Here is a 13,467-nt window from a genome sequence, read left to right as displayed (position 1 = left end):
ATTGCATGATCAGCAAGCCTCATGGAGACTGCTCTTCTACCAAGTCCTCCACTTCTCCCATAACCTCAGTTGCCTTCACATGCCTCCATTCTCCCCTGTGTTCCCAAGAACACTTCCTCCTCCCTTCTTCTCTCACTTGTGTCACCATACTACTCATTTAGGATTGCTTGGCTTGGAGCTGCATTGCATCCTGATCCACCAGCATGGCAACAGCTGTGACTTTTTTCAGTTTAAGCATAAATCTGGTGTCTGTTATGAGCTACTGGCCACATGAGGTTTAACATAACTTCTGGTAAGGCAACAGCTTCAAAGAATTTTTAGATACAACAATATCCCACAGTCTAGCTTGGTGATGAAGCTTCCCTTTACAGTAGCACCAGCTGTAGGTAAGACACATTACAAAATACCTTAATCCTAAAGCCTTTTTAATTAGGTGTTGACCTTTACACAGTGACTAAAACTAGTATTAGTCTTTCCAGAGTCAGAGATATTAAGCTGCACAGAAGTAAGGTCAGAATGCTATTCTAAGCAATGCCACTCTCCCAGGCCCTTATTTAGATATATTTGTCTACAACAAAAATTGTTGTCTTCATTTACTTTGACATGAGTTATTAGAAAGTAGCTGCCAAAGAAAAATGTTACTGTCTTGCAAACAACTCTACTGTATTTTTTCCATGTCTTACTGCTTGAGCGCTAGACAGCATCAAACACCCTGATAATTAAAAAAAACCCAAAACAAACTAACAAAAAACCCCCACAATCCAATAGACGGTTTTAACAGCCAATATGCACCTAAATATGTAGCATACAGGAGCCAATTCTGAGCATTCATGGGCTCTTTTTATTTCGTAAAACTAAAGCTTACAGACTCTCAACTCATAACCATTCAGAGAGACAACCACAAAAAGTGTATTAATAAAACCCAACAGGCTTCCAGGCCTCTAAAATTTTTCGAACATAAAGTACAAAAAAAGATACCACATGTTACATTACAGTCTTGCTGCCTTACATACCATCATAGAAAGTGAACAACATTCAGTAACTTCAGGCGTACCATTAAACAGATACCAGTAAGTGCTCCAGTTTTTTGTACCATACAATTTTATTTCAGTCACATCTTTCTAGGCAACGTATCCAAAATATTTGACCCAAGCATACCTTTAGACTGCAAATACACTGAAATAGGGAATTAAGTCTTTCCAACTTAAAAAAAAAAATCACATTAAGTTTTAGGTCATATTATAAAAAGTAACCATGTGGAATGTGACAAGTCATAATGTGAAATCAAAGTGCTTTATTCCCATAGCGCAGACAGACATGAGTGGTTATCCAGCCATTCTTTAGTATATCTCAAACACCAAAAGAGATACTTGCTCTGTTGCGCCCCACCTTGCAGAGACTTTTGGACCATTATGGTGAAATTTCACTAACTAACAGCTAAACAGTATCAGTGGACCAGCAATTTCACTCTGATACTTCAAATGATGAGTTATAAATGAGGCATCTTTTCATCATTATTCAGGTTCCCTTAATAATTTGCAAAGTTCTACTATATTATGTAACATTATATTCCAGTTAGTCTTTTAAAATCCAAGGTATGCTCTATTCAAAACCCTCAAATTATTTCCCTAGAACCCAATAGCTGTATAAGACTCAGTATTTTTGTGCAATTCTTTGCTACTTGCATGTGAAGAGAGAAACACTTCACTCAACAGCCTGTATGAAAGAACTATAAACTCTCAAAGCAGAAAACAACTTTAATAAGGTTTGGACATCAGTAGTTGCATGGAATGTGTGTTCAATTCAGATGTGCCCTTCCTGAAAAAAAATCATGTTTTAATTGTTCAGTCAGAAAATGTCCTTCCTACAGAAGTCTAAAAACCTATTTATCTTGCAGAGAAAAGTTTAAGACTTAGGCATTTAATTATCTTTCCTGTTACAACAGAATTATCTCTACATCATAATGCATATGATTTATCCTCCCTGTTTCAGACACCCCACTGTACAGGTGTACAGTTTAAACAGGGAGAACTGAGGGAAAATTTCCATGAGGAAAAATCCCATGACAGAAAGACAAAACGCTTTGCAAGACTGATTTTATCCATTGCATTTGTGGCAACCAACCCAAAATGAAGGCACATGAAATCTGTAACATTATAGCTTATAAATTGTAAACTAAAGCTGAACCTCTCTATAATTTCTAGTCTTTTTGCACAGAAGTAACGACCAGCACCTATGCAGAGGTTCTATATTATTTTTAATGCAGCTTTTCCCAGAAATAGTTAAGTGTCACTTGCATGCCTGTGCAAACACTGTCATTTATTAGGTTTTGACATGAAGTGCAGAAACTGGCTGTTTATCTGCATGGAAAGTCTGATGCCAATGCATCAGTAGCACTTCCTTCCCGTCGCTATGAGAAATATAAGTCACTAGCAACAGCTTAAAAGTGCAGACTCCTAGCAGCAGTTTTCCTGTCAGGTGTTCTACAGCCTGTGGCATGCATTTAATCAGTGTCTCAAATTTGGATTTTAACATGTCAAAGCCTATCTAGTTCTGGTTAGTTACAGGCCAGGCACGCACAGGCATCTTAAGGAAGCCAACTCGAAACATGCTTTGACAGATGCTGCATTGAAACTGGCCATACTTTAACAACTAAACACAGATGAGCTGCTAAACACACTGAGTAGCACTCAGGATCAGGGTCAGATCCATACCTCAGCTCTTAAGAAAAGCTGAATATGGATATAAATCTGCCTCCTAGATTTCACTGAAACTGCTACCTTTAAAGCAGAGAAACAAGATTCAAGGTTTCCGAAAGCTTTAGCAGACGGATAGGCTTGTCAATCAGATTAAGACTTACTAGGTTGTCAAACAACAGTTCAAAGCCTTGGCTTTCACTTCTCTAGAAAGATAGGTTTAAAAGAACTCAAACACCACTGCCACCACTTAACTAGAATATGTAATTATGCTGCTTCATTCAGAATGATAACCAGGGATAGAGTTTTGGAGTTCTAGTTTTTCACCTTATGCGCTAGTTCATACACCTTTTTTTTCTTCCCCTCTCTTTTTTCTCTATTTCCGCACAGTGTAAGTTGAAGGGATTGGCACACAAGCTACTAGCAAACACAGACTGTAGCTATTACATCACAGAACCATATTACAGTTTCATGAAGATTTCATGCAGTGGTGTCTGTGCTCTTTTATTCTAAAAGAGAACGATTTTCACAGGTAACACATACAACACAATTTTCTGATTTTAAATGCAGTGAGTTACACAAAGAACATTAACAAGAATCGACCAGACTTAATAACTGGAACTGCGCTAGGTCTGGCACTTGAGAATTCACAGTGATTAAAATAAAATTGCTTTGCCTAAGACAAAACATAAGATACCAAATATATATATAAACTCTTTGCTTTTATTATCTTGTATTAGTATTCCAACAGCGATAAGCAAGCTCAGTAGTAACTCAGACAGCAAAGACTTCTGCACATGGTTAACTTTATTCATTGCTTGCAGTGCAATGGATTTCTTTCTTAAGTAGTATATTCATGATGTCAAATCAAGCAATTTTCAATGCATAAAGTCAACACAGGCTCAACTCTTTGATGGATTGAAGCTTGGATTATGACAGGAAACCACTCTCTACCATCTCGTTCTGTGTACCCAAGTGAACACTGTGCCAGGTGGTATTGCTGTTAAAGAGAAACTTAAGGTATACTTGTATATTATTGAAGTGTTCTTCTGACATAGCAAGTTGTTTGCTGATAGTTTATAGTACCAGTTGATAATGTAAGAATAAAGCATTTGCACTTTTCTTTCCCCCACTCACTTCACTAATCCTAGTAGATCCACTAACACAGGTTTACGATCACAAAGCCGAACTTTACGATCTTTAGAGAGAAAGAAGCATAGCTTTTAAACACCCCAGCGTTTCTCAACCCACCCACTGCCTCCCATTTCAGCACTGAGGGCCCGGCTGAAGCAGCTGCTCCCAGAGCCCTGGTGACCTGCTGGGCTCACTGACCACACCAAACTGGGAGTTAAAGCAAGATACTCAGGACCCTTTTGGCAAGAGTCCCCGAGTGTAGATCAGCACCCACTCGTACCTGCCTCACCTTCCGTGCTACACCTGAGGGCACTTTGGTCCGTGCATCCACCTCCCAGACCTCCTGCTCCCCGGCCTTATCCAAACACATTGGACTTCGGCCTAAGCTTGAATGATGATTTCAGGGATTTCTCCTCATGCTCTTCCTCCTCAGTGTCACCACGAAAGGAGGGCGTGTTGTGGATGATCTGAGTCCTGAAGCGGATCTTATTAAGCCGAGGTTTCATCCGTCCACTGCCAGAGGCTTTCCTGGTCATCTCCTTTCCTTTGCCTGGCACCGCTGCCCCATCGGTACCTTCAGTTTCCTCCGCAGTGCCGTGATGGTGGTGGGAGAGCCGGTAGTTCATGAGATTAGATGGCAACACCTTGGAGAGCCTCCAGCGCCCGCTGCCATTGCCAGCATTCCCTTCCTCTTCCTCCTCCTCCAGGGCCCCCACGAGGTTCCGCATGTCCCCCGAGGTGCCCTGCTGCAGGTACTGCGCAGCCTTGCGCCCGCTGTAGTCGCGGATGTCCACATCGGCGTCGTAGGCTCCCACCAGCAGCTTCACGACCTCGGCGTGGCCGTGCATGGCGGCGATGTGCAGCGCCGTGTGCCCGCCGCTCGTGCGGGCGTTGATGTCCACGGGCAGCCCGTGCCGCTGGGCGAAGTTGACCAGCGTGGCCAGCAGCTCCTGCCGCCCGTGCTTGGCGGCCCAGTGCAGCACCGTGAAGCCGGTGATAAAGTCCCGCTTGCAGAGCAGCGCCGGCTCGCAGCTCAGAAGCCCCTCCAGGCTCTCCCACCGCCCGTCCGAGGCCGACAGCATCCAGGCGTGCTCCAGGGGGTCCAGTGCCACGGAGCCGGTGGTGCTCCCCTCCTCCTCGGCGGAGGATGAGGCCACCGAGGCGCTGTCCGAGTCGCGGCCGCGGCCCCCGCCGGGGAGGGCGCCGCGCTTCAGCTGGGGGGAGCTGCCCCGCGCCGCCTCCCGCAGGCTCCGGCGGCCGCCGCCCTGCGCCGCCGCCCCGGGGGCTCCTTCCACCACCCCCGCCTCGTCCGCCGCCGGGGGCCGCCCCGGGCCCGCCGCTATCGCGGTCTCCTCGCCGCCGCCGCCGCCTTCGCCGCGCCCGGGCGGTGGCCCCCGTCGGGAGCCCCTCCGCTGGCCTCCAGCCACCGCCGGGCTCGGCCGGGGCGGCTCGCCCCGCTGCTCCGGGGGCTGCGGGCGACTGCCGGCATCCTCGCCTGTTGCCGGCGGCGTCTCCTCAGCGCCAGCCCGTGGGGAGGGCGGCGGACTCGGCTGCTTCGCGCTGTTCTCCGCCGCCGGCTCCTGCTCCACGGGGGTCAGGGGGGCTGCGGCGGGGGGCTCGGGGGCGCAGTACCGGCGGCGGAGGTGCACGTACTTGACGCCGGTGCCGGGCTCCTGGCGCACGGTGGCTACTGCGTTGACCAGCTCCTTGAAGCGCTGCCGGGCGGCGGCACGGCGGGAGGGCTCCGCGGGGTTCAGCCAGTCCCGGAAATGCTCCAGCAGCTCCGCGTTGCGCGCCCGCCCGCCCCGCGCCGCCAGGAACCGCACCACTGACTCCTGCTGCAGCTCCGCCGGCTCCGCCATCGCCGCCGCTACCCCATCGCGCCGCCGGCGCTCCTCCTGCTGCTACTGCCGCTGCTGGTGATGGTGGTGGCAGTGGTGGTGCGGGCGCGGCAGAGCTGCCGCTGCCCGAGCCCCTCCTCCCGGCGGCAGCATGCCCGGCAATCACTGCCGCGGCGGCGGCACCGCGCCGCCCTCCGGCGGGGAGGCGCCCGCCAGCAGCGCCCGCCCCGGCGGCGGAGCCGCGGCCGCGTCCCCTCCCCGCGCTCCTCCCCGCCGCGTGGCTCTCCCCTTCGGCGGCACTTTTGGCCGCGTCCTTCCCTGCCTGCTCTTCACCCTCCTTCTCTATCTCGCCTGGCAGGGCTATGGCCGCTTCCGATGCCGGTCGGCACCCGGTAAGTCCCCTCCGCGGTGCGGGGAGCGGCTGGTGCGCAGCCCCTGCGCCGGGGGTGAGCCCGGCACGGCTGAGGGGACAGAGGGGCCCGGCAGCACCGGCACCAGGAGGGGAAGGAGGGTGATGGTCACACCGTGCGAAGGGGTCGAAGTGCTGCCCGTACCTCACTGCGGGGCACTGGGCGCTGCCCCAGGGCCGCGTCAGGGTGGGGGTCAGGTTAGCGGGGGAGATGAAAGCTCCTTCTTCACACAGTCTAGTTCCCAGAGCTGCCCGGCTTTTAGAACACTTGTTGTTAAAGGAACTTGTTTTCAGACGTCACTCTTAGCGCTCCCGTGGCGTATCGCGTATTTCAAGAAATAAGTTGAATCTTCTCTACTGAAGAACTTCCTCTGTGTAATGGCAAAGCTGTCAGCTTTATGTTGTGAAGACATTGGGCCCATCCGCACGGCAGTGCTGGAGCGTTATTTCCCCTGGAGCGTGGTTCCCATGCCTGTTGGTAGTAGTGGAACGCTCAGGAAGAGGTTTGGGCACGTTAATGTGGGGATGTCCCCTCTCGTGGCTGGGCATCCTTCCCAGGGCCCCGCATAGCCGCCTGGGGCTGGCAGGACCCTCACCTCCTGCACAACCACACTCTGATTACGGTTTTCTTGTAGTTTTGGAGGGCAAATTTCACTCACGTCTGCAAACCCAGCAGCAAGCTAGTTTTTTGCTTGGACGACTGGTCTGGTTCTGCAGAGGTTTTTTCAGAGTGATGCGTGTAGTCTGAGACTTTTTTTTGCTTTGGTACAGCATGGTGTTGTGCAGTTTTAGTCAGAAATGTGTGGCAAATTTAAAATAACGTGGGTTTTTTTAGTTTCTTTCTGGAAGAAAGAATAATTTTTAAATGTTATACCGTATCAGGCTATGTTTTTTTTAATGCTGTTTTTAATGGGCAAGACAACTTTATATAAACCAAAATATTTGATTAAATCATAGAATCGTAGAATGGTTTCGGTTGGAAGAGATTTCAAAAAGATTGTCTGTTTCCAACCCTCCTGCTATGGGACAGGAACAGTTTCACTAGACATGTTGCTCAGAGCCCCATTCCATGTAATGAATCTGGAGAAATCCAGACACATTAGTTATGCCACCAACCTTCAAAAATGGAGTTGAGGGAGGGAATGAAATGTGATTTAGGTGATATCAATTAGGTGATCAACTAAGTGATATTTATTTTGGAAGTAGTAAGAATGCAGATACCATATGGTCAGTTTTGTGGACTTAATTTCTCTGCATATTTGTTAGACAATAGCAGAGATACAAACACCCGGTGTCCTTGGAAAATTTCAGAAGGAAAAATGTGGGCTACTGCTTTTCTATTAAGAGAATTCCTCAGTTGCTGTCAGGTGGGATAGGTTTACCCAGTGATTCTTCCCAAGGAAGGGAGGTGTTGTCCTGAATGAGGGCTCGCTGCTTGGTAGGCAGCAGCAATTTACACACCGAGACAAGCTACTTCTATTTCTTTATTCTAGTTTGTGCAATGTAGGGTGCTAGGTGATGACCCACAAAATGCTAGTTGCCCAGTCATCAAAACTGCATCTACACATTTTAGCAAACAAGGAAATCAAGGGTCATTGGCTACTAGTTGCATAGTTTTCTTAATTAGTGTTCTACCTTCTGTTGGTTAGTGATTCTCTCGTTTGTCATGCTAATTAGCCCACATTCGCAGTCTTTCTCTTCTTTTGAGTCGGTGGGTTTCTGCAGTTGGTGGTCCATGAGTCGGTAGTCACAATCTCCTCCTGCTAGAATTGCAGTTGGAGCTGAGTCTATAGATTTCAGCATAGTTGCTGAGTTTGCTTTGTTAGTTTCTTCCTTATATTGGGAGTTCTGCCAGATGTCCTTGTGGCCCGTGAATTTTGTATTCTTTGTGTCCACTATCATTAGCACATCCTTCTCCCCCAGCTTTGTTAACCACCTCCAGGTCTGAGATCATCGAGGTGTGTCAAGCCCTAAACCTTAACAAGGCAATTCTACTGACAGTAATTTGTCTTTCTAACACCTGGACATTAGAAGGAATTAAATTTATTCCTGCGAGTGTCTTTCTTTGTCGGAGAGTTACAAGTGGCAGTGCAGGGGTTTTGAGGGTAGCCCAGCGTGGTTGGGATTTAGGCTGGTGACATGAAGGTGAGAGTCTTCCCTTCTGCAGTCACACTGAGCCTCTTGCACTGGCTTTTGGTGTAGATGCTGAATGGTTGGTGTTAGTGGAACTGTCTTATCCTAGTGGCAGTAGAGGTGCTTTGAGTATCAGACTGAACAGCTAGAGTTCTTAGATGTGCGGCCACCCTGTCTCAGGTACACTTGTCTTTAAATGGATAGGAAACAGTCCTCAGTGTTTTTCAGCACTTTTTAATAGTAATTTTCTTCTGGTAGAATGCCTTGAGAAATTTTGTTTTCTGACTTGCTTTGAATGTACTCTTTTTAATAGCCCAAAGATGTAATATTTTCTCTTTAAATTGTTCACTTGCTGTTTACATTTTCCCTCATATTAGTCTAAAATGGAATTATCTAACTACAGGAATCTAAAATGAGAGTTGGTGCAGTTAGTGCAGTGTAGTCTGTAAGCCCATACAAGGAAGTCCTGTGCAAATAAAGAAGAGAATGAGTATATGCTATGAGGAATATCCATATCCTTCTAGCTACAAGAATTCTAAGACTTGCTATACATACCTATTAGAAAAGGTGTCACTTTAATGGACTTTTAAGTGTTAAATTTAAAAATTTCCTACTGTTGACCATGTGCATGTTCACAGGAAACAGTAATGGTTTCCAATTCCATGTGGTTTGGAAATATAAGAGAAAGAATAGCATAGACCTTTGACCGTTTCTACTTCTGATACATAATGTTTATTTAAACATACTGTACATTTGTATGAATCAAGATTCAATCCTTTTAGCATTATGCATTTTAGTATGTTCACTGCCTTGATGTCATGATTCTAGATTGCTAGCTGATGTTTGGAAAGGTATGTGCACCTTTAGATATTTCTAATTAAATAGATATAATGCTCTCTCAGAGTTCTGCTGCATATGAGTGTAGATAATGCTTTAATTTACATAAATAGCAATTTCAGTTCCAGCTCCTCAGAATGAGTTTCATTTGATAACGTACACATTCCTCTCTGTTTTGAATTCTGATGTTTAGATTGTTTTCAGTACTTTTTCCTAATTTTTAAAAACAAACCAACTGTGATCTACTTTCTCCCTACAGTTGTCATTTTATATTTTCTATTGGACTTGTCTGCTTTATTTCATTCGCATTTCGTAAGATTGTTTGGTTTGTTTGTTTTGCAAAACCTGGACTTTATTTTAAGCCTGCAAATCATCCTATAAAGTAAATTTAATTTTTTTCTCAAATTATGGAATAAAGCTGATTTTACAGGTCTTTTTTTCAGATTTTGACTTTTCTTCATTGCGTGTGAAATCATAAGGAACAAGTTCTAGCTTTCTAGTAAAATTAATTTATTGCCATTGTTAACTGATATTTTAAAATTATTTTTCTGTAGCAAAATGTTGGCTGTCGAACTTTGTCCTTGTCTGCACATGTTGGGTTTGATAGCTTACCTGACCAGCTGATTAGGAAATCCATCAAGCATGGCTTCTGCTTCAACGTTCTTTGCATTGGTGAGTAGTATCTGGGTGCTTTAGGGCTTTAGTGGTATACCCATCCTAGGAAGTGACTGAAATTTAAATCCAGTTGTGGTGTTAAACAGTTTCTTTAATACTAAGCATGAGCTATAGTTCTACCCCTTCTCCCAGCTTTGTTTATTTATGTTTGTGCGTAACATTTTTGTAAACAATGTGAAGACCAAAAAATGTTGAAAATGGATGCCAGTTATTTATTCATTTATCAGCAGCCTTTTGAATTTTTTTTGCATAAACTGGGCTTACACTTGTAACAAAAAGCTTCAGATTAAAAAATTCTAAAATTCCAAGGTGGTATTACTGAAGTGTTTCTACTTAACTACTTCACTTTAAAATCTAGGAATTTAGTTCACACTTCTAAAGAAACCAAAGTGTCAAGACACTGTTCTGCTCATTACTCATTAGCTGGTAATTTACCCTTATATGTAAGATGAAAAAAATAATGAAAATATATTTAGTGTTCACTAAAAGAATGCACAAATGCATTTTGCTCAGAGAAATCAGTTGAGAAATTTTTGTATACACTTTCTGTGATTATTATGCGTTTATTTGATGTGCAAAATATCTTCTCCAACCCTGCTGTTTGACTTTAGGGGAAACTGGAATTGGGAAATCAGCCTTGATGAGCAGTTTGTTTAACACCAATTTTGAGGACTGTCCATCAACACATTTTCTGTCAAGTGTGCGACTTAGAGCCCAGACTTATGAACTTCAGGAAAGTAATGTTCCTTTGAAACTGACCATTGTAAAAACAGTGGGATTTGGTGATCAGGTGAACAAAGCAGATAGGTAAGTGCCCTCTTGTCACTATATTATGCCAAAGTTTTTATCTTAATTTAAAGTAGATTTTTCTGGGGCTTTGTACTAAGTGGTTGTCTTACATTATGTTCCAAATAGATGGTTGACTGATTTCCCCGAGTGCCAAAGTAAACACATTGTTCTTCTGTGTAAGAAGTTATTTTATAATTCAGATGAACTCTGCCCCTTTCTTTATGATATAATTTTTTATAAATGTGTGTACATGCAGTAGTTTCTTTTGAGGTGGAGAAAAGCAGGAGTTCAATGAGAGGGTTTTTAAACAGCCAAGCAGATTATAAAGTACTGTAGATTATATAGATTAGATTTACAGGGTTTTTAACGATTTGCTTATAACTTGTTGAAGACCTTAAACTGGAAGTAACATCATGTGGATTACGGAAGGCCTTTGTTTTTTGTGTCAGCTTAGTTTGGAAGGTGTAGAGGCAGCACACTGGTGTCTTTCAGAACTTTTTTAGTCTCTGCTTTTGTGAATTTTTTACAGGACTGAACTGTCTCAGCGGATTTTGTTTCTTTCAGCTTAATTGTAAACAATTTGCGCTATGTGAGTACCTAATTGGTGGTATTCATATAATAAAAGGTTAGAGAGTCACATTAAGATTGTCATGACAGCTATGGCTTATGGTACGACTGGTTAATAGCTACTGCTGGTGAATTGGAAGAAGGAGATGCAAGTAGTACAGCTACTAGAGGTTTTGATGTGTGGTGTAGGAGGTGCCTTTTTGTTCTTTTGATTTTTGTGTGTACCACCTGCTTCTGGATTTCGATAGCATTTGACCTGGTTTTCAAACTTTGTGGAGCAGAAGAAATGTAAGGGTGCACTGCTTCTACATCTAGCAAAACTTTTCTTTTTGAAAACACATTAGTATCTGGTTTTAAGTAGGATAATGTAAGATACTTGAACTATACTTACTGTAAATGAGAGTTTTATTCTCTAACATTTCTCATGTTAATTTTTGTCTATTGTTCAAGAGCTCTCTCATGAGAAGATAAAGTTCATCCTGTTTCTTGGTACTATTAGTTGCATATTCTTTCTTTTCTTGTATTGTACCTAAGAGGTTGTTGTATTTTCCTTATATTTAAGAGTTCTGCATTTGCATAAATTAATTGCAAAAATTTAAAAACATCACTTGGGAAGTTTGGTTATAATTAAGTTTATGTAGCTTTTTTCACTAATGGTAGCTAGGAAATGTTTAGTCTGTATTAGATGCACAATTCTTTCCTGAGTATCTTTTCAGAAATTAGGATTAGTCTGTACACGTAATTTTCTGCCCTACTTGAGCAGCCTTTTGACATGTAAAGCAAAAAATCTGCAGAACAATACAAGAGAATCCCCTTCTTAGTCTGTCTCTGTTTAGGAGTAGCTAATATCTGGTTGTTAAATTTTATTTCCTACAGCTATCAGCCAATAGTGGATTATATAGATGCACAATTTGAAGCCTATCTCAAGGAAGAGCTGAAAGTTATACGTTCTTTATTTAGCTACCATGATACTCGCATCCATGTCTGCCTCTATTTCATTTCACCTACAGGCCGCTCCCTAAAAACCATAGATTTGTTAACTATGAGAAACCTAGACAGTAAGGTAAGACTTGGAAACAGTTCCAAGAATTTGTCTTACTTTCTAAAGCATCTTGTAGCTTTTAGGTTCACTATCATCGTTCAGTTCTATATCGATGCATTTGGTTTTGTAATTTTTTTTGGTACTGATATATTTTAAGTTCACAATAAATGGGCTCTGCAAGTAGCTTGCAGTTCATCACTTATTTACAAATCAAACGGAGAGAGACATAGCAAGAACATTGAAAAAAGAAGCACAACAAAGTTTAAAAAAATATTTTAAAAAGTGGAACCACACCAACTTTACTTTTATTAAACTGTAAACATCGTAGTGGGATTGTATATGGTACCTTCCATAAGTGCTGTAGTATTTCTAATTAAGCTTGTTTCTAGTTTTGGGACTCCTGGGTAGTTGGCATATAAAAAGCTCTGCAACACTGTGAAGATCTTCATTATAGGTAACTGAAGAGGCATGAAGAGCCATGAACAGAACACCCACCAACATGGCTTTTTCTGTGATAGGCTGCAGTAATGTTCTAACATCTTGATTTGTTTAGAAAGTTTTAAAATAGCAGTTTCTAGTGAAATTACTTGCATTTTCTAAATCCTTAGCTGTCTTCCTGTGATCGGGCTGTGTGAAACTAAATGTTTAACCTATTTCAAGAAACCTTCTATTATTTGGATTTAATCTGTTGAAATGTTGAAAAATTTTTTGAAAACTTAAATGCATTTGCTGTGCCTTTTGCCTTTTTCTTTGTGCTTTACTAGAGCCCCTCCCACTGCATTTTCTTTCTGCATTTTCTTGTTTGTGAGAAGTTTTTCCAAGATAACCAGGATTAAATCAGCTGTCTAGTCCACATTTGTGGTTGATAAGCACATTTGGTATTTTTGTTACTTTGTTTGTTTGCATTCTGAACTTCTAAATAGCAGAGAGCAAGCAGAGGGAAAGGATGGTGGTACAAAGGTAGGGGAGAGCAGGGTCATTTCTGTGTGCTATGTTGTTGGTTTCTAGGTTGTGCCCTCTCTTTACTGAACTTCCTTTAAAACACTGTTTCTTTCAAAAGGCTATAGATCTTTGAGACCCAGCTTCCTAAGAAAATACTTCCATCAGGATAAACCAAAAGTAATTATACTCTGAGGAATATTGGCTTCTGGCCACCTACTGCAAATATTTTTGGTTCTGTTTTGGCATAGAGAGAGCATGAGCCACATGTAATTCTTGTTTTATCTCTTTGCAATGGATTCTTTCTGATCTTACTACAAAAATATCCATGTAAACATGGAAGAATTATATGTTTTAACTGTAGTTTTGTTTCCATCTCGTTGTGGAGCATGTTTATGGTGCTTT

General features: G+C 43.1%; 2 protein-coding genes across 3 annotated transcripts in view; one reads left to right on the top strand and one right to left on the bottom strand.

Moving 5' to 3' along the window:
* SEPTIN10 (septin 10) overlaps window positions 1-13,467 on the top strand; it is a 63,904-nt gene that overhangs the window by 34,379 nt on the left and 16,058 nt on the right. The window contains exons 1-4 of one of the 2 annotated variants that reach the window (XM_014885144.2): window positions 5,943-6,063; window positions 9,605-9,722; window positions 10,337-10,532; window positions 11,958-12,144. In XM_014885144.2, the coding sequence (XP_014740630.1) occupies window positions 6,034-6,063; window positions 9,605-9,722; window positions 10,337-10,532; window positions 11,958-12,144 (531 nt within the window). In that variant the 5' untranslated portion in view covers window positions 5,943-6,033. Of the gene's footprint in view, window positions 1-5,942; window positions 6,064-9,604; window positions 9,723-10,336; window positions 10,533-11,957; window positions 12,145-13,467 lie in introns of those variants that run through there. The other variant, XM_088160117.1, reaches the window with a different exon arrangement.
* On the bottom strand, window positions 819-5,756 carry SOWAHC (sosondowah ankyrin repeat domain family member C). Its single transcript, XM_014885075.2, has one exon. The coding sequence runs from the start codon at window positions 5,690-5,692 to the stop codon at window positions 4,187-4,189; it is 1,506 nt and encodes a 501-aa protein (XP_014740561.2). The 5' UTR covers window positions 5,693-5,756; the 3' UTR covers window positions 819-4,186.

This window comes from Sturnus vulgaris, chromosome 2 (assembly GCF_052056855.1).
Source record: "Sturnus vulgaris isolate bStuVul1 chromosome 2, bStuVul1.hap1, whole genome shotgun sequence".
NCBI classification, from domain to species: Eukaryota; Metazoa; Chordata; class Aves; order Passeriformes; family Sturnidae; genus Sturnus; species Sturnus vulgaris.
This window is presented reverse-complemented; position numbering and strand designations above follow the sequence as displayed.

Bases quoted from the DNA above. Each gene is read 5' to 3' on its own strand.
- SOWAHC (XM_014885075.2), bottom strand. From the start codon at position 5,692: ATGGCGGAGCCGGCGGAGCTGCAGCAGGAGTCAGTGGTGCGGTTCCTG.